Below are 18,877 nucleotides of genomic sequence, written 5' to 3' on the forward strand. Positions count from 1 at the left end.
AAACAATTCTAGTAAATTGATAGGTACGTAAGTCAAATTGCAAAGGAATTAAAAATAAAGCAATGTAGAGGAAGCAGGAAAAATTAATATCTACCTCTTTTCCTACAAGTTTGGGAGTAAATGAAAATAAAACATGTGAGAGTCTTAAAGAACATACAGACTTAAAAAGATGAAATATATTTTATAACAGAAGAAATGTAAGCAATTTTATAGGCATTGGAGAAGTCGGGAAAAGAAGAGACTCCAGAAGCATAAGGCAGAATTGAAGGAACAGTAGTGGGAAAGAAGATAGAATTAAGAGCACCAGCAGATATAAATATTGAGCAAAAGGACTCTTGAATAAAGAGATGGACAATTTTGATGTGAGGATAAAGAAAAGAGAATCAAAGAAACTTATGTAAGATGACCTTGATGTTCTCTATAAAATCATTAGGCAAGATTTTCTGTGGAGAGTAGGAAAAAGAAATATAAGTAAGACTTAAGAAGCACAGAAAAATAAATTGCTGTTGTTTGGGCTGGTAAAGAAGTCAGCTAGAAATGAGCAAAGGAATTTATGAGTAGTTTTGAGGTCACTTGTTGTTGCGTAATTAGACAGTGAAAATATTTCCTAAAGGAAGATAGCCTGTGCTTCTGGTTTTATAACATTTTAAGGCTTAGATTTCTCATTACAAAGCTTTGATTTGTTAAGCTTTGCAGAAAGAAAAAAAAGGATTTCAGTCTGGGCTGAAGGAAATTTTCAGAGAAGAAATTAAGTAATGATACAATTGACTAGGTTGTGAATTTACAAAAACAGTATAAAAATGTCCTCATGTCAAAAAAAGGAAATATATAAAACCTTGATAAAAGCATAAGGGTCACAAATATCACATCACTGAAGATAGAGATGAATTGATGAACAGAGAGAAGATTGAGAATAATAATCATTAGTATCAAATATTGGAACTCCTTGAACTTAAGAATTTTTGTTATACACTGAAAATCAGGGAGGGAGTGAGGAACTTCCCCCAACCAAGGCAGATGGGATATATTTCTCTAATAGTATTAGTCAACAACTTATTGTGAAAACCATCGAAAGACAGTCTATTGGGCAAAATTTATTCCAGAAATGTTTTTGTGATAAAAAGTTCAATGCCTTGGATTTAGAATTAAAAAAGAGTTTGACTTGACCTAGTTAATACACGTTGGCATCTCTCTGTGATACAACTCAGTATGTGAGATTACTTTATTAAAGTGTGCTTTTGATAGGACATGATCCAAACTCTTCTGAGGGTCCCCTTTATACCAGATGGTACTCTAGAGCATGCCGTTTCCTGATCTGGTGCAGGAATTATAATTATGCCTTCACGGAGGAAACTTTTGTGGAAATTTTCAAATTGTTGCTATTAATAGAGTTGTGGTTCTTGATTTCTTCTTTGCTGTCATTCACTCCACAGTGTGACTAGAATGTAGCCCAATTCAAGGGAAAAGGGAATTGAGTAGCGTCAAGTTCTGGAACCCTGAGCTCAAGAGACTTAGTTTGAAGCCCTCTGATTTGTGAGATTAAGGGATTGTTTTTGGAAATAAGCTACTAGGTTGTTTTTAAGCCTGAATTAGATAAATAAGCAATATCCTTATACAGGAAAAGCAAAGGGAAAAAGATGGATAGTACTTAGTATGGAAATAAAGCAGGTGATATTTGCAAAATATTTTAGGAATCAAAAACTTGCTTGGTTAAATTCTTTACAAATGAGTTCTCTTCTGTAATCTATAGTATTTATCAGATAGCTTCCTGTTACTTTGTAGCTCAAGAGTTCTCAAAATTTGGTACCTGGACTCCTGCATGTCCTCCAAATCCTTTCAGTCAGTCCATGAGATACTTTCAGTTGGTTCACAAATTCAAAATAATTTTCATAATAATACTGATGCTATCTGCTTTTTGCACTTGGCTGACATTTGCACTAATGGTGCAAAAGCATGGTGGGAAAAGCTGCTGGCACCTTAGCACTAATCAAGTCAGTGGCACCAAAGACTATTAGTAACTCTGGTATTCTTCACTACTACACACTCATAGTTAATATTTTTTTTAGCGAGAAAGATTCACTCTGAGCTAACATCTGTTGCCAATCTTCCTCTTTTTTTGCTTGAAGAAGATTGTCCCTGAGCTAATATCTGTGCCAGTCTTCCTCTATTTTGTATACGGGTCGCCACCACAGCATAGCTTGACAAGTGTTGTGGGTCCACGTCCGGGATCTGAACCCGCGAACCTGGGCCGCCAAAGCAGAGCACGCCGGGCTTAACCACTACGCCATGGGGCCGGCCCCCACACAGTTAATATTTTTAAAATGCAAGATTTACCTAAGAATGTCCTTGATGAAGCAGTAAAAACAAACATTAATTTTGTCAAACCTCGACGCTTGAGTACAGGTCTTTCTAATATTCTGTGTGACGCAATGGGAAGTCACATAAAGAACTTCCGCCGTGTGCCAAAGTACATGGTTGTCTCAAGTACAGTACTTGCTTGGTGACTTGAGTTGAGAGCTGAACTAGCCATTTTTTTCACGAATCACCATTTTTACTTGAAAGAACAACTGACAGGGTTTTTCAAACTGTGGTTTTTCAAACTTGGATATTTGGCAGAGATTTTCTTGAAAAAGAACAAAGTGAGCTTTGCACTTTAAGGGAAGCAAAATCCAACTGTATCTGTTGCCAATGATAAAATATGAGCTTTCAAACAAAAATTACAATTTTGGAAAACTAATTATCTGCCCCTGTGAACTTTTCAATTTCCCAATTCTTAAAGACTTCTGATGAGATAGGTGGCGTTAGTAACAAATGTGTTATTGTATAATGAAATATATCATTTGCAAATTTTGCACAACCCAGTGAACCAATATTTTCCAAATGACCAATACCTAATATTAAAAAAATAAGCATGGGCAAAAAATCCACTTAAAGAGGAAGGTAGATAATAGATTTTAATAAAACAGAGTATGGAAAGCATATTAATATGGTTTTAGAGTCCACATTGCAAAATTTTTAAAAATCCATAATTGTCTGAAAAGCTATTAAAATTTTTCTCACTTTTCCAACTAAAAAATCTGTGTAAGTCCAGATTTTCTTCATATACTTCAACTAAAACAACATATTGAGACAGATTGAATGCAGAAGCAGATATGAGAAATCAGAAGTCTTCTATTAAGCCAGACATTTGCAAAATTAAGCCAGAGAATTGCAAAATGTAAAACAATGCCATTCTTGTCACTATTTTTTTTTGCTTTGGAAAATATATTTCATTTCATTTAATATATATTATTTATGTAAACATGTAATGAGTTTATTATTTATATTTTTAAGTGAATTAATAAATATTAAATATTTTTTCAGTTTTAATTTCTCATATGGTAAATATTGGCAGATACAACCACATAAACAAAAGATCACTGGGATTCTCAATACTTTTTGAGAATGTAATGGATATCTGAGACCATAATGCTTCAGAAACACTAATGCAGACCAAGTCCTAAGTACATAGTAAACTACTCAAGGGCTTTTAACACACTTCACATGATTTCATAAAGTAACAATTGAGAAGTTGTATAATTGCATTTGTAATACTAGGACACAAAAAATTTTCCTTCTCTTTTAAAGTTAAAAGAACTCATACCATTCATGTTAGCGAGAAGACTTCAGTGCTTGCTGATGGCATTCTCTCCATTCTTTCTTCCAAGTCTGTGAGTCTCATTTCACATGTCCCCGTTTACAGGAGTAAAATTAGCATGTTATCCAGTCACCATTTGGCTCATGACTCAATGTCACTATAAAAATCATTTTAGCAGCTTCGTAGGCCTGACTTCTTTTGTGATACATCTGTGTGGAACGCATCAATTTGTTTACTATAGGAGACGTAAGTACCTACTTTTTCTAACCTCTTGCAATCTGTCTAAATCTATAAATTCTACTAGGGCAAAGTCTTCTCGTTTATTATCTCAAATAATTTGTGTATATGATCTTTAAAAAGGCAAAAGGCATAAACAAGGAAAAGACCAACACGAATCATGAATCTCAGTTTAGAATTCCATTATACACATGAAGAATTTTTAGAATATCAATATACTGCTTCTTTTGTTAAAGCGTGAGAAAGTGAGGCTTTTATAAATGGGGGAAGAGAAAGAGCAAGTTTATTTCTTAGTCATGAATTTTGTTTGGATTTTTAGATATCAATATTTAGAGATTTATGCTTTAAAGTTTAATCTAACTTTAAACAGTACAGTACTTAAATAATAAAATGTCTTTTTCTCCCTCTAATCAGACTTTGAGCATCAGTATAATTGGCTCTTTTGTAGAATTGGATACAAAAAAATAGCACATTATCTTGTTTATATCCAATACTACCATTTTGTCATGTCTAGAAAATTCTCATTATAGCAACAGAAACAGGCAACTCTAGTGAAGAATCAAAGCCCACTTTTGGTAAATTTTCCAGGTTTTATTCTGATTAGTTTATTTTTATAAGGCCAGAATGTGTGCTAATTACTACTCTATTAAACCTCTACCAGCTGCTGACATTTATTAGATTATTTTTTTAACTTTAGTCATTTTTTGATGAATATTTGTCAGACATAATCCTTTGGCAACAGTTTCCCCAGAATTTCTAAGCGAAACTACAAGTCATTATACAGTGGTATATTTGGTGTAAAAGATACTTCCGGTCTCTGGTAGTTGTATCACTAAGTTGAAGAGCTGTGTTTAAATGCTTAACTGAAAGAAAAAATATCATAGCTACTGTGAATGTAAAAATAACTATTTTTGAATACCTAATGGGAATTCACTAAAAGAAATATAACCATGAGGAGAAAGAAAAAAATATAGAGTTCACAGCATCTAGATATTTTGTTTAAAAATGTATTCTTCCTTCATTCACGTATTTATATGTGTTATTCATCAGCTATTGTTCTTTTTACTGAGACGTAAGTCTATTGTCTGGAGAAAGAAAATGTAATAAAAATGAAATGCTACTTTCATAATAATAACTATTATTATAATAATGATTATAACAGCTACCGTAATTGAATGCCCAGTACTTAGTTTCTGTGTTACTTCAAAGGTTTAAAATTGAATGCATGTCAATCTGGCAAATGTATTTCATAAATGCTTAAGTGGAGAAAAGGTTTACAGGAATAAGCTCTTCTCACAATCATCATTATTGTCTTTCACTCAATCAAACTGAGAGCTCTATATACACATTTTAAAGGTGAACACAATATACATTCACATCTTTCATAACCCTGTTTCTTCTTCCATGTGCTCATCACTTAGGCGTACACTAAGAGAAAATTTGAAGTAAGCTGTTGCCTCCTCTCTTATACGTAGAATTACCACCAGGATCTTTTAACATTCCCAGATATACAAATCATAACACAGTAATCTTTTTTTTTTTTTTTTTTGGTGAGGAAGATTGTCCCTGAGCTAACAGCACGGTAACCTTTTAATTCATATCTTCTCATGGAAAATGTTACCACTTTTCTCTGTCTCATTCTTGGTATTTCAAATCTCCTTAAAACGATTATCAGCAAAATGAGTTAGATCTAAACTCCCACATGCACATGTGTTATTATGACAGTCTACATAGAAAAATGATAATGGCAAAAAACCAGGACCTTTATTTCAAAATACAATGCTCATCATGCAAAAACCACAGACCTGGGTTTAAGTCATAGGTCTGTGTATTAGTTAGCAGTCACTTAACGTCTCTGAGATTCATTTTCAGATTAAGATGTTTTTGCCTACTTCATAGCATTGTTATCAGATGAGAATAGCAGTTATGCTTTTCTAAAGGCCTGTGTTTTAAAAAGCTATAAAGACACTAACAGTGAAAGGCAATAACAATGATTGTGAAATGAGTTACTCCTGTAACCCCACGTTCCCTTAAACTTTTATGAGATATATTTGCTAGGTTGCTGTGCATGTGCAATTCTAAATCTTTAAATCTTTAGTAGAAACTAAATACTGTGTTGGTTAATTGTGGTGGGGTAGGTAATGAAAATGTCTTTATAACTAATAGCACTGAATTACTCCAAGGTCAGAAACTTTATCCAAACTCATTATTCGCAGACAGGCAACCTGGAAAAGCAGACAGAGTGAAGAAGGCTGTGTAGCTCTTTGTTCCAGACACTTAATTAATTAACTATGCGAAGATGGGCAGATCACTTAACCTATCTGCTCCTCAGATTCTTTACCTGTAAAAAATTCAGATTTTTAGGGTTTGGTAATTTAGTATAACTAGGGAAAATAGGGAATTTCTCTGTGGCTACTAATGAAAGGTGATTAATATATTTCTTCCTCATTGTTAGGTTCTATTCAACATACTTTTCTTTAGCACTGACTATGTGCAAAGGACTCTACTAGGAATTGTATGTAATGAAAACATTAACAAAATGCAGTTGCTGTCTTGTCAGAGCTTGTGATCTGTCTAGAAGGAGGGATAACCATATGGCTAGTTAGAGTTTAAGTGCCCTGTGCAGGCACAAATCAAAGCCCATGGGAGCGCTAGCTGAAGAGACGGGGAAACGACAAAGAGAAGACGGCATTTGGCTGAATTTTGAGGGCTAAATCCATCTCGACAAGCAAGTTTGTCAGGGAAATGCCTTCCAGGTGGAATAGTAGACTTGAACAAATGCACCAGCAGAGAAGCTCTGGAACAATATTGTGCATTATTCCGCAGCGTATCACATATGAGAGCGAGCAGTTGAAATTAAAGCAGCAAAAGTAGGTTCTCTCCAGAATGTGGAAAAATTCAGCAATAATCCTGGTAAGAGCTTTTCCTGTATTTTACAGGGAATAAACATGAGTGACATCAAATAAAAACCAACATGACCTGGCAAGTGATTAGACATGGACATCGAGTGAGAGAAATATGTAAAAATATACTCCAACCCTGTGTATTAATGAGGCCAGTTTTCTCTGTGTTTTGTTGTTGTCTTATTTTGTTGTATTGAATTTGAAATGCTTGTGCAAAGCCAAGTGGAAAATACCTATTCAGCAGGCAGTTGCCCTTGCATGTGAGGAGGTTGGGAGAAGAGTCTAAACAGAAGATGTACACTTTTGCATTATCCATAGTGAGGAATTAGAAGCCTTGGGATTAGATGAGTTATTCAAGTCAGGAAGTAAAGAAGGTCAAGGACTGATCCTAAATTCCTACAAAATGTGCCCTTATTTCAACAGGTGGCCTAGGAAGAGAACTCTGTGAATACAAAGGTCAAATAGGATGGAACCAGGGTAGTTGGGTATCAGGGAAGCTAAGAAATGACAACTGGTTTTTTCATCAGCACCTACCCAACATGTGCCTGCCAAACATTGTGTTAGGCTCCTTAGATACGTAATCCAAATACATTCTCATAGCCACCTTGAGAATTGAGTATATTTATCGCTATTTATAGATGAAGAACCCAGTACAGAGAGATTAGACATAGCATAACAAGTAAGTGAAAAGTCTAAATGCAAATACAGATAAGTCTGATTTCTGTAATAATCTTGCCTCTATAACTTGCTGGATGTGCTAGGGAGGAGTTTCAGGGAGAATGTAGCTGGCAGGGTCCTGTATTGTAGACCACTCAACAGGATGGACACTCACAAGAAACTTTAACATTAAGCAGTTACTTGTTAATACAGATCACTTCGGTGATCTATAAGAAAGTAGTCTCCATATAAACGTACTATATAAAAGCCAATGGAATACAAAAATCCTGAAGGTGTGTTCAAGGAAAGTGAGAAAATAAAAGTAGCTGAACTCTTATGAGAAGTTTAATGAAGGAAAGAGGTGGTATGCAAAGGTGTATGAAGGTTGAGGAAAGCGTATTTGGTTGAATGGTTGGTTCATTTTTTTAGTAAGAGAAGACTTGAACATGCTTTTAAACGTAAGAGAGAAATCCAGAGGAAAAAGAAGACTCAAAGCATTGAGCAAAAAAAAAAAAAAAAAAATAGTGAATGGAGCAAGGTCCTACAGAAGATGACAGAAGATAAAATCAATAACATCCCTTAAAAAGAAAGAGGCTAGTTCATCTAGAAAAGAAAGAATAGTGATTTACAGAGAAATGTGTTTGAGAGAGGAAGAAGTTTAAGAGAACTTACAGCAGATAGCCTATATCTTCTCAGAGAAGGAAGAGGCAAAGTCATCTCTTAAGGCAGGTGGTGTCTGGTTATGTGAACTGGGAAAGGCTTGGGATCCTTCCCATAGAGAAAAGCATAAGGAAGAGTCAACTAGAATTTTCGATCAACTCAGAGTGTATGCTGATAACAGGCAAAAATTTCTAGTTCAGCCAATTGGCACAGTTTTGTGACATTTTCTGGTAACACTCAGCCACCCACTAAGATGATCAGAGAGAGTGCACCATGCTGTTTTCCCAGGTGAGGCTTAGGAAGGTCAAGGTGACAACATATCCAAGGGACTTCTTGATGCTAACAAGAAGCTATATGAAATGGTGGGCAGTTGATCCAGACTGGACCTAGAGGAAACTAAAATTAAGAAGGTTAAAGGAATTAACGATATGACCAGTGTGAAGAACAGATTCATTAAGAGTAAGAGGAAAAGAAAAAGAATATGTGGTTATGACCACAGAAGGAAATTTCCAAATTCAAGATTTTAGAAATGAGATAGTTTTGAGTGATCGTTGTTTTTACACCTTCACTTGAAATGCATTAATGATGTTGTCATCCAGCTGTCCCACTTTACTTATTAGAAAATGTAATACCAGGAGGTCAAGTGATTTTCTGAAAGTCACTCCATGAGCCAGTGGCAAAGCCAGGACTAAAACCAATATCTTCTGAGGAGCATTTTGAAATTTTAAATAAGATGATAACAATCATTAAATCATATTCCTGTAAAAAACAATATAGTTGAAGGGAAACCAGTGTCATCCGTAATATAGTCATAGTAAAGCATGCATTAGTTCCTCTTTCAAAACTTGTATTATGCTATTCTTCTCTCTTTCCTGTTTCGCCTTCCTCTTGAAGAATATAAAAGTTATCTCCAGATTGAATTAACAGCTCCCTCCTCCGAATGTTGGCAAAAGAACTAAGCCTAAAGGAATTGCTGCTGGCTACCCTCCTAAACTGCACCCTAAATGGCATCAAGTTATTCCAGAGTGCCAGTGTGCGTGCACATGATGATGTATGGGTTCCACCATACATCCTTCCTCCATATTTCTTATATTTTGAAAAGACTCCATTCTCTTGATTATTGGTGTGAGTTTTTAATCTCAAACTATAGTAAAATGTAATTGGAATGTTTAGGAATAGGAGGGAAATTGTGTTATTTTAAAGTTCTGTTGAAACAAAATAACCAGACAGAAATTCAGTACAATCGGCCCTCCGTATCCGCGGGTTCAACGTTGAGTCGGCAGACGCAGAACCCGCGGATATGGATGGCGGACTAAGGGACTTGAGCGTCCACGGATTCTGGTATCCCTGGGGGTGCTGGAACCAATCTCTTGCTGGTACCGAGGGACGACTGAATTTTATATCTTAGTAGTCATCTCTCTTTTGACCTTCAGGGAAGGATCTAAATTTAAACAGAAAAAGAAATTAAAGATTTGTATGGTGGTCTTTTGTTAATACACATCTCATATTTTACCTTGAAAATATTTTTCTTCATTAAGTTTTTATTTAAGCATGTGTATCACCATGTTTGTTTGGGAAAACTCACTTTTACTGACTCCTTTGTAAATTTGAAAATTTTATTTCAAAGAGTCAGTCAAGAAAGATTGTTATTCCTCTCAAGCAGTGACGTACCAATAGGGCCACAAGGAAGCTGTCCTCCTGGACCGGGAGCAGTATTTGATCACTAACATTGTTTAGAATTGCTGGTGCATAGTGATAATAAAAGCAAACTGGATTTTGGTCAGTATCATTACTGACCTTAGACTCTCTGCAGACAAGACGCTTGCTTACTGCTTACCTCTAGGATGGACCACTTCACTCCACCCCCAACCTTGGCATGCTATTGATCTCAAGTAGTTCTCTCTGGAGTTGAAGACTGACTAAAATGGTATTAGAGAAGGAGAATTTCGTGATATAAACCAGGTGTCTACCAACTATGGCATGTGGGCCAAATCTGTCCCTATGCCTATTTTTGTAAATACAGTTTGTTTATTACATTTATTTAACATATTGTCTTTGACTGCTTTTGCACTACCACCAGAGTTGAGTAGTTGGGATAGAGACCATATGGCCTTCAAAGCCTAAAATATTCACTATCAGGCCCTTTACAGAAAAAGTCCCCTGACCCTTGATCAAAAATAAAAGGATTACTTGCTCTATGGATTTGTAAGCAGCACAATTATTTCACATTCATATTGTAGGCCAGTAACTTAAGAAGTGTCTTGGTTAAATGTTTACCAATGACCAACGTTATATTTACCTATTAATTTTTCTCTGTTTTGTAGTCCCTGCTATGTGGATATTTGTTAGCAATGACTGATGTGGAAACTACATATGCAGATTTTATTGCTTCAGGAAGAACGGGTAGAAGAAATGCAATACATGACATCCTGGTTTCCTCTGCAAGTGGCAACAGCAATGAATTAGCCTTGAAATTAGCAGGTCTTGATATCAACAAGACAGGTGAGTCGTTTGACACACATCTCTTTATGAACATAGAATGATTTGAAGCCTTTCACTAAGTAGGATTAAGGCATGAAAAACCACCTTTGAAAGTAACCTAATAGAGTTATCAACAGTCTAAAGCAGGATAAAAGTCAGGGACTGATCTTTTTTTTTTTTTTTTTTTTTTTTTTTTTTGTGAGGAGATCAGCCCTGTGCTAACATCCGCCAATCCTCCTCTTTTTTTTTTTTGCTGAGGAAGATGGCCCTGGGCTAACATCTGTGCCCATCTTCCTCCACTTTATATGGGACGCCGCCACAGCATGGCTTGCCAAGCAGTGCGTTGGTGCGCGCCCGGGATCCGAACCGGCAAACCCCGGGCCGCCGCAGCGGAGCGCGCGCACTTAACCGCTTGCGCCACCGGGCCGGCCCCAGGGACTGATCTTTTAATCACTCTTACTCCGTTTTCAATGACCTCTTTTCAGGATTTCCCACTCCAATGCAAAGTCTTTAATCTGATTTTACAAATACAATCAATAAAACACCTGGGTTTTTAAAAAATCCTAATGTCTAGAAAAGTTCTGAATCTCTTAAGTAGAATATTTAACATAGTTGGAACTCCCACCTTTGACAATATTGGCCACCTGTAATATTTAATGGAGTTAGATGCCTAACAAGATTCGCAAATGAATCTGATGGACCTCAATTCCAAGAACTATTTCAAAAGAAAAGGGTCTCCAGGACCAATTTTATTGAGAATGGAAATAAAATAGTCTGTTAGATAAATAAGTCTCAGGTAAAAAGGTCTTTTTGTTTTCCTTCCATTATAGAATGGATTTGGGAAAAATTTGTCTTACTATTGGGCCTCAAACTCTTACCCAAGGAGACTAACTTTATCAATAAAAACGGAAAACCAGTTTGATACTCAAAGTACCTCTGAGTTTTGAATGAATCCCTTGATAGGTCCTCCATCTGTAGTTTTTGCAAGTATCAAAGTTGAGTGTATTTCCCTGAGGAAAACAACCTTTAAAAGTAAAAAGGAGTTCAGATTAAGGAACCATACCACACTGAAAAGCGTTTATCAGTTTCTGACTCATGGTAACCACTCAATACTTCTTCGCTATTAGAATTTTTATGGGAAAGCCTTTCAGTTACAGGAAAACTGAGTCAGAGTATCTGTTAGTGAAACAGCTCGGCAACATTACCTTAAAATACCTAGGGACAGTACTTTATTCAGTGGCTACAGGTCCACAGGTCACGGATTGGTCTTTTCAAATTCAGATCTAAAATAAAACTTTAACATCACCACCTTGGAATATATAGACCTATGTATATTTCAGGTTTCATTATTTCTCTACTATTACTACCAGGAGTTACTTCTCAAACAGCTCTGAGACAGGCGTTAGGGAATTATTCCAATTTGGTGTCATGAGGTAAGTAAATATATTTTTTCTGCAGTCTTTGAGAATTTGCTAATTTCTTTCATAGGACATATTTTTATTTTTATATTAATATTCTATTTTAAATAATCTGCATTAATTTTAGGCACCCTTAATATTAGGACATTTTTATTCATAGTGCAATTTAGTTTCTTCTTTTTCTGTCTTCACTGAAATTGAGACTCATTAGTCCCAAGACCTTTCTTATACAAGAAAATATATTTAATTATTATATAATTTAAACAATAAATTGATATTTTATATTAATAAATACAATAAACAAAGTAATTTTATGTTATGTTATTATTAAATAATTTAAAATAATTCAGTATCTTTATGCTTCCAAATATTTTCTTTTCTAAACATTTCTACATGTTAATTGCAATTCTCTAGGACCTTGAAAATTTTTCTGTTTCTCTTCAACTAATAAAGTCCAGAACTAGGCAAAATATGAAGAGCACTGACTTTATTATTCTAATACAAATAACTAAAAGTAATAACTGTACAACACTAACATGTATAATGACAAATGAAATATCACTAGCTGAGAATTGTGAGGGATTTCCTTTGTAATTCCTGAATGTTTCAGCTTCTTTTTAGTTTATACTCAACAATATTGCTGTCCCATGTTTCTCTTGACTTGTTAACAGCATCTACTTAGCCACAGCTTTGCATTTGCAGCATTATACTAAGCTCTGAGAAGCGTCCCCAGACACTAGAAAGTCCCAAGCCCCATGGGAGTCAAATTCCTCATCTTGTATTTATGCAGTCACTTTCATCCTTAATATTCTACTGTCTTGCATCTGCCCTAATTTGACTTCATTCCTTTGGTTACTGAGACCGTCTCCTGTTTATCAAGTTCTCATTGCATGCTAATCTACATCTCAGATTCAGGCCATCTGCACATCTTGGGAGCGTGTTCATTGCTCTAATAATGAAAGTAGTGTATGAAAATGATATATAATGCCTGGTCATACTCTTGGAATCCCTTTAGAACAGATTTTTTTTTTTTTTAATGTAGAAGAACTGCTTTTAATGTCCCTAAAGTATGGTGTAAGGTGAGATGTTTTGCGTGTACTTGTTAATAGCAAAAGAGAAACTGCCTTTCAACATTACCATCTAAAGAATGGACCAGACCACTTACCTCTATCCATTTGAATTATGGTAACAAACTCTTAGTAAACATTGATATAATTTACATTATTGCAATGGCCCAAAATATTTTGTCCAGTAAGCCATATTGGTTGCGTAGTAATGAACTAACACATGTAAATATATGAATCTTTGAATCAAGGATTGCTTACAGCTTTTGCTCAGGTAAAGTGACCTAATATGGAGAGAAAGCATTGTTTAATTTTAGCGTTTGCTGTGTCACTAGCTGAGATTGCTGCCGAAGGTGCAGTTACGAGGGTGGTTTTATTCGAGTTGTGCATATGTTCTCTAAGGGCAAGCCAGAGGCCATCCTAACTATCTGACAAGGGACTGACCAGCTGACATAATGTCCTTTCATCTTCCACTGTTGCTTTTAATCTAAACTAATTAAACCTTTGAGAAATCAGCTGGGTTATCATCAAGTGCTATCAATAATGTAAAATGCAATTTTTATATTTCTTAAAATGAGACAGTCAGGAGTAAAAAGGAAAACTTGCTCCTCACTTCTGATTTCTGCCTAAAGAGACTTCTGATTTCTGCAACCTATGAAACTATATTTAAGTGCCATGACCTGGCCATGAGACTTCCTGGCTATTTATCAAAAGCGTAAATAATCACTAACCACTGTGAAAATTCAGTTGTTTTGTTTTTGAGCCGTGCTGTGCCAAGTTCATAGAACCAGAATTAGCTAGCCTTTGAAACACTTCAGCTATTTTCTTGATGAGGAATTGATTACTGAGAAAATGCACTTGGCTCTGTAAGGATTTCAGACTTGTTGAGTATTTCTGAAATTTCCGATCTGATGTATTGAAAGTCGGTAAATATAAGCAAAAGTTTTTATTTTGCTGTCTTCCTTTTTCATTGTCTCTTACAGAAGGTGAAGAGGATGCACAGCGAACTTCAACAGAACAAAGCGGGGAAGCCCAGGGGGAGGCAGGAAAGTCCGAAAGCTAACACCCCACTTTGACCTTCGTCGACACCCGACAATGTCTCACATCTCCAGGCCTGGCTGGAATGCTTTGTTTCCAAGAGTGGAAAGGGGAAAAAGAAAATGGCTGTGCTGCGTTGCAGGAACCTGCTCATTATCATGTTAAAAATGGGGGCAGAGGCTGCGGCTGCAGACAGACTTTTCTCTACCTCTGTCATGAGCAATGGTTGAAATCATGTGGCTTGTGTTGGGACGTCATTGTTGTACGGATCCTTTCACTTGACCATATGATGAAATGCTTTTAGAGGGTAGCACCGATCTAGATGATGATTCTTCCTGTAGCATCTGGCCCCTCACAATGTCAGAGGATTTAATTGTGTCTAATTGCAAAGGGTTGGTTGAACCCCAGAGTTTAAATATCTCTGGCCCAAGTATTCACCCAGTAAAAGAACCATCCAGAAAGCACTGTTTTTAGCATTATGTATCTGTGTGTTATTATACTGTGTTATTTACACTGTTTTGTATTGTACAATATAGATGCTCAGCACTGCCCCCTTCTTTGATTGCTTATGAAAAACAAAAATAATGTATGTTACTGTGAATTTTTATACCACTCATTTTTAAAAGGGCTGTGTCTTTTTCTTCTCCATAGTGTGGTGGTGTACACAGGATAGAACACGTTTTCTTTTTAACTTAATCTTTCCCTTTGACTAAGTGTTGATGAATTGATTAATTCTAACAGATTCATCAACACTCCTTTACTTTATTATATAGGCATTTGAAAATATCCATTAATGTGAATATTACCGGAATTCACTCTGTTTGGTGTCTGCACAGACCAGAATTTAATCTGCAAATTTTGTTTTATTCCCAAGTAGGGAATTTTTCCCAACTAATATTTTTATTTTTAATTATGAGGATTTGGGAGAATTGAGAAGATGGGAAAGAGAAGCCAAGATAATACTGAGAACTGTAAATATTTTGTTCTACTGGAATCAAATTTCTCACAATGTTCTATGCTACTATTTAAATTTGGAGGACAACTTATCTCCATGGAGCCACAAAAGATGGAGAAAATGATCTCCTTGCAATCATGTGGACACCAATCACAAAAATAAAGCCCTTGTGTTGTGTTTTTCATGTCTTTTATCAGCCCTATCAGATCCAAATGTTATTATGCACTTTTTAATGTTTGTAAACTTTTACTAATAATTAGTGTGAATTGCATTCTGATACAATAATAATCATCATTAGAAGCTAACAAAATCTTCATTAATACTGTTGGTGGCCTCTGCTGTGTTTTGACATCATGGTTCTTACATGGAAAGTTTCTGTGAGCTGTGTAATCCCTCTGGTCAGTATTATGAAATCATTTATCAGTGGTAATAAATAAGGAACCAGTAATATGCCAATGGCTCATGAATTACTGGACAAATAGCAGACAACAGGAAGACCTTTTACAGTAAAGAGCCCACTTAACTGTCCTCAAGATCTTAGATAGAGTCCTATGTAAAGTAGGCTAAGTGGCAGGTAATCTATATGGACATACCAGGAACTCAGCCCTCCTTTGTAGTCTAATACAGGATGAAAGGTAAGTCTGCCTTCATCTCCCTTTACACTACTTTTCAAATGAGTGGGATAAGGGCATGGGTATCATTTGGTCCTCAATCATATGCTACTAGAAAAAATGTTAACAGTGTGAGTGTCTCGGAAAACAGAAAGAGGAAAGATTAAATTTTAGAGTATTTCCATCTGTCTAACCCATTAGGGTCTAAAATGTGCAGTTAAAATTCAAACAAATCCACCTATCAATAGACTCACAAGTGGAAAAAGGTTCCTGAGGCTATTTTAGACAATCTCTGGTAGTCCGTTGAAAACGTCCAACTCATAAAATCACTTTTTCAATATCCTCATTTAGTATCCTCATAGCTTTCTTGTAAATCTAAGTAAAGTTCTTTTCATCCTTAAAGTTGTGGAATTCCAAACTGATTTCATGTGATTTTGTAAAGTTTAGGATTAGTGCTGAGTATATGTGGAGGGTTTTTATTCCTATGTGATATACTATTATTAATGCATGTGGTGTCATGCTTGTGTTTGAGTATATAATAGTGCTGAATTTCAAAGTCATATGGAGCTTTTGAATTATTTCCATCTCTTACTGCTACTTTGTCTGCTACATTCAAACCCAGAGGCATTCCCAAGCTGAAAGATAAAAATCTACTTTCCAAAATGTCCACACCCTTCAAATGTCTCACAGCAAAAGTTCACAGTATCTTCCAAATTTTATTGTAATACTTTTACTGGCAAGTCAGTAATATACATGGAATTGAATTTTTAAAGAGAGAAGGAAAGGGTAGAAAACTAAGGCATTGATTTCCTAATACACATTGAATGCCTTTTAACCAACTGACCTTATATTCATCGCTCCCCAGCACATATTCTCCCATTTAAGCCTCCAACAATTTGATTAAAAAGATAGGGTTATCCCATTTCACAGATTAGGAAATCAAGTCTCAATAAGGTATAACTTTTCTAAGCTTAAAAACCTAATAAATGATGAAATTAACATTTGAACCTATCTTTGTCTCCAAAAAGCTTTCTATTGCACATGCCGTAAAACTAAAGCCAATGACAGAGGATGTTGATCTGTAAGGGAATATTTAGAGATGGACTGGTTCAGCCTCCATGTTCTAGAGAAGGAAACTGAGTCCCAGAAAGGGGAATTGTCTTTTAAGGTTACCTAGATAAGTGATGATACAGATGTCATTAGATCATAGAAAGTGCACTTTTAAAAAAAAAGAAATTCAATTAGAATTTATTTTTTGTGTTATACTTCCTCAAAGATATTTTTCTGACATTGTAGTCTGTAAATTTAGCATGGTTCAGATCTTTTATGTTCCATGCTACTTATTTGGTTTAATTAACTAGAACTATGACACTCTCAGTTTTCGACTCATTTGCAACGTGTGAACTTGTCAAATGTACCTTTTATCAATTGTTAAGCATCCTATGCCAACATATTGTTATCATAAATTCATAGAAATATTTTTCCAGTAGATAACAGGCAGCCTTCAATTTTTAGGCAATACCCCCAGAGCTGCACACTGTAAATGCCCTACACTTGAGTCTTACTCAGACACAGAGGAAATGTACCATTTTAGAAGTTGAATTATATTGCTGTTTCTCTTTAGAGAAGCAAAAATGGAAAAAGAAATGTATCTGCTGGGCAGCAAGGCTTCTGAGTGAAGCCTGTAGTAATAGGGAGAAAATGTATAGTCATCAAGTGAAAACAGGAAACGATCTATGATTTATGATGTCTTAATAGGCCCTAAATTGTTCTTTAATTAAAAGAGTGGCAGTCTCTGAAGTCATTTGTGAGCTTGTATGACTTTTGTATTTAGCGATGTTGCATGCTCAGATAATTGATATTAAAAGTAATACATTTTTCTGAAATGTGCACAGTCTATTAAGAGTATTTATTGAACACATGCTACGTACCTGGTGTTTGAGAGAGTGCTGCGGTGGCAAAGGAGAAATTCAACACATTAGCCTCCCTGTGGTGGACGTCGCCACTATCCAGCCTCACTTTTTCCTGGTCTTTACTCCAACAATTTTCACCTCCATTCCACTCTAGTAGCCGACTTCCTGGACTGTATTATCTACCAGAGCCAACTCCTAAATCGTAAGCCCCAATATCACTCCTGTGGTTCTTACTTGCTCATCTGCGGGGCAGTGATTTTCAATCAGAAGACAGGTGTTTATGAGAATCCCCTGCAAGTTTCCACTCCCGCCTCCACCCGCACACACACAGATACATTCAGACACAAACGCTCTCTTCCCCTTGAAAACACTCCCTATACGGTTTTGATATCTTTTTTCCTCCCACCTTCACCCTCACGACTTGAGAACCACTGATCTAGAAGTGCAGGGTTTCAAGATGCATCCACTCTGTGCCCTCCACTGAAAAGCTTTAAAATGAGTCAATAACAAAATGGAGCACTCACAGACACCCAAGCTTTTACCATATTAAGGATAATATCTTACGGTAGAGGAGCAAAAAGAGTTTAACCACTTTTATCTTGGTATTGCTCTCTTTTCATCATATTTTTACCACATACAGGCAGTAAAGATCAAGCAGAGACCAAGGTGGGACTCGGAAGAAAGTAAACATCAAATAGCACTCAGCCTGAGTCCAGTCCAGTCTTAAGCTAAAGGGGCAAATCTTTAGGTTTATATTACTCAGGCCACAAGGATAAAACCCCACATGGGGATTTGGGACAAAATGCTAGCCAGTGCCACAAGTTTGCATTACCTCTAGTGTTTCTTCTCATATATTTTTTGCGTCTGTCTAGTCCAGGATGTGGAAATTTGGGATCTTGGCCATCTCTCGTTGTAAAGTCAAAATTAACCGAACTATCTGACTGTAACCTGTTAACTTTCTAATTTGCACCACATCTACTTTCTGACCATATCAAGGATACTTCCTCAGCAACCCTCCTCCCAGTGTAGAATCCATGGTTAGTCTTTCTCCTCAGTGCTCTCAATTTCCTTACTTTCTTGTCTTTCTGCCATCCCTGCCCACAGTTAATCAAACCATTCCCCTTCTCTCTACTTGTCTTTGGAATGACTGTAAAAAGTTTATAATGATGCTTATTCATTGTTTGCAATCTCAGTTTAGACAGAAGTGCTACACAACTCTCTTTTTTCACATCCCTGGCGACAGAGGAAGTTTCCCACTTCCTGTCTAAGATTTCATGTGAGGTTTTTAAACCATTTTCTTTCT

General features: G+C 36.0%; 1 protein-coding gene across 1 annotated transcript in view; it reads left to right on the forward strand.

Annotated features, from left to right (window-relative positions):
- PKIA (cAMP-dependent protein kinase inhibitor alpha) overlaps positions 1 to 17,536 on the forward strand; it is a 94,151-nt gene extending 76,615 nt beyond the window's left edge. Inside the window, exons 3-4 of the mRNA XM_058528926.1 lie at positions 10,419 to 10,596; positions 14,041 to 17,536. Of these exons, the coding sequence (XP_058384909.1) occupies positions 10,446 to 10,596; positions 14,041 to 14,120 (231 nt within the window). The 5' untranslated portion in view covers positions 10,419 to 10,445 and the 3' untranslated portion in view covers positions 14,121 to 17,536. The remainder of the gene's footprint in view (positions 1 to 10,418; positions 10,597 to 14,040) is intronic.
- The last annotated feature ends 1,341 nt before the right edge of the window (positions 17,537 to 18,877 follow it).

The sequence above is a fragment of the Diceros bicornis genome, chromosome 33 (assembly GCF_020826845.1).
Source record: "Diceros bicornis minor isolate mBicDic1 chromosome 33, mDicBic1.mat.cur, whole genome shotgun sequence".
NCBI classification, from domain to species: Eukaryota; Metazoa; Chordata; class Mammalia; order Perissodactyla; family Rhinocerotidae; genus Diceros; species Diceros bicornis.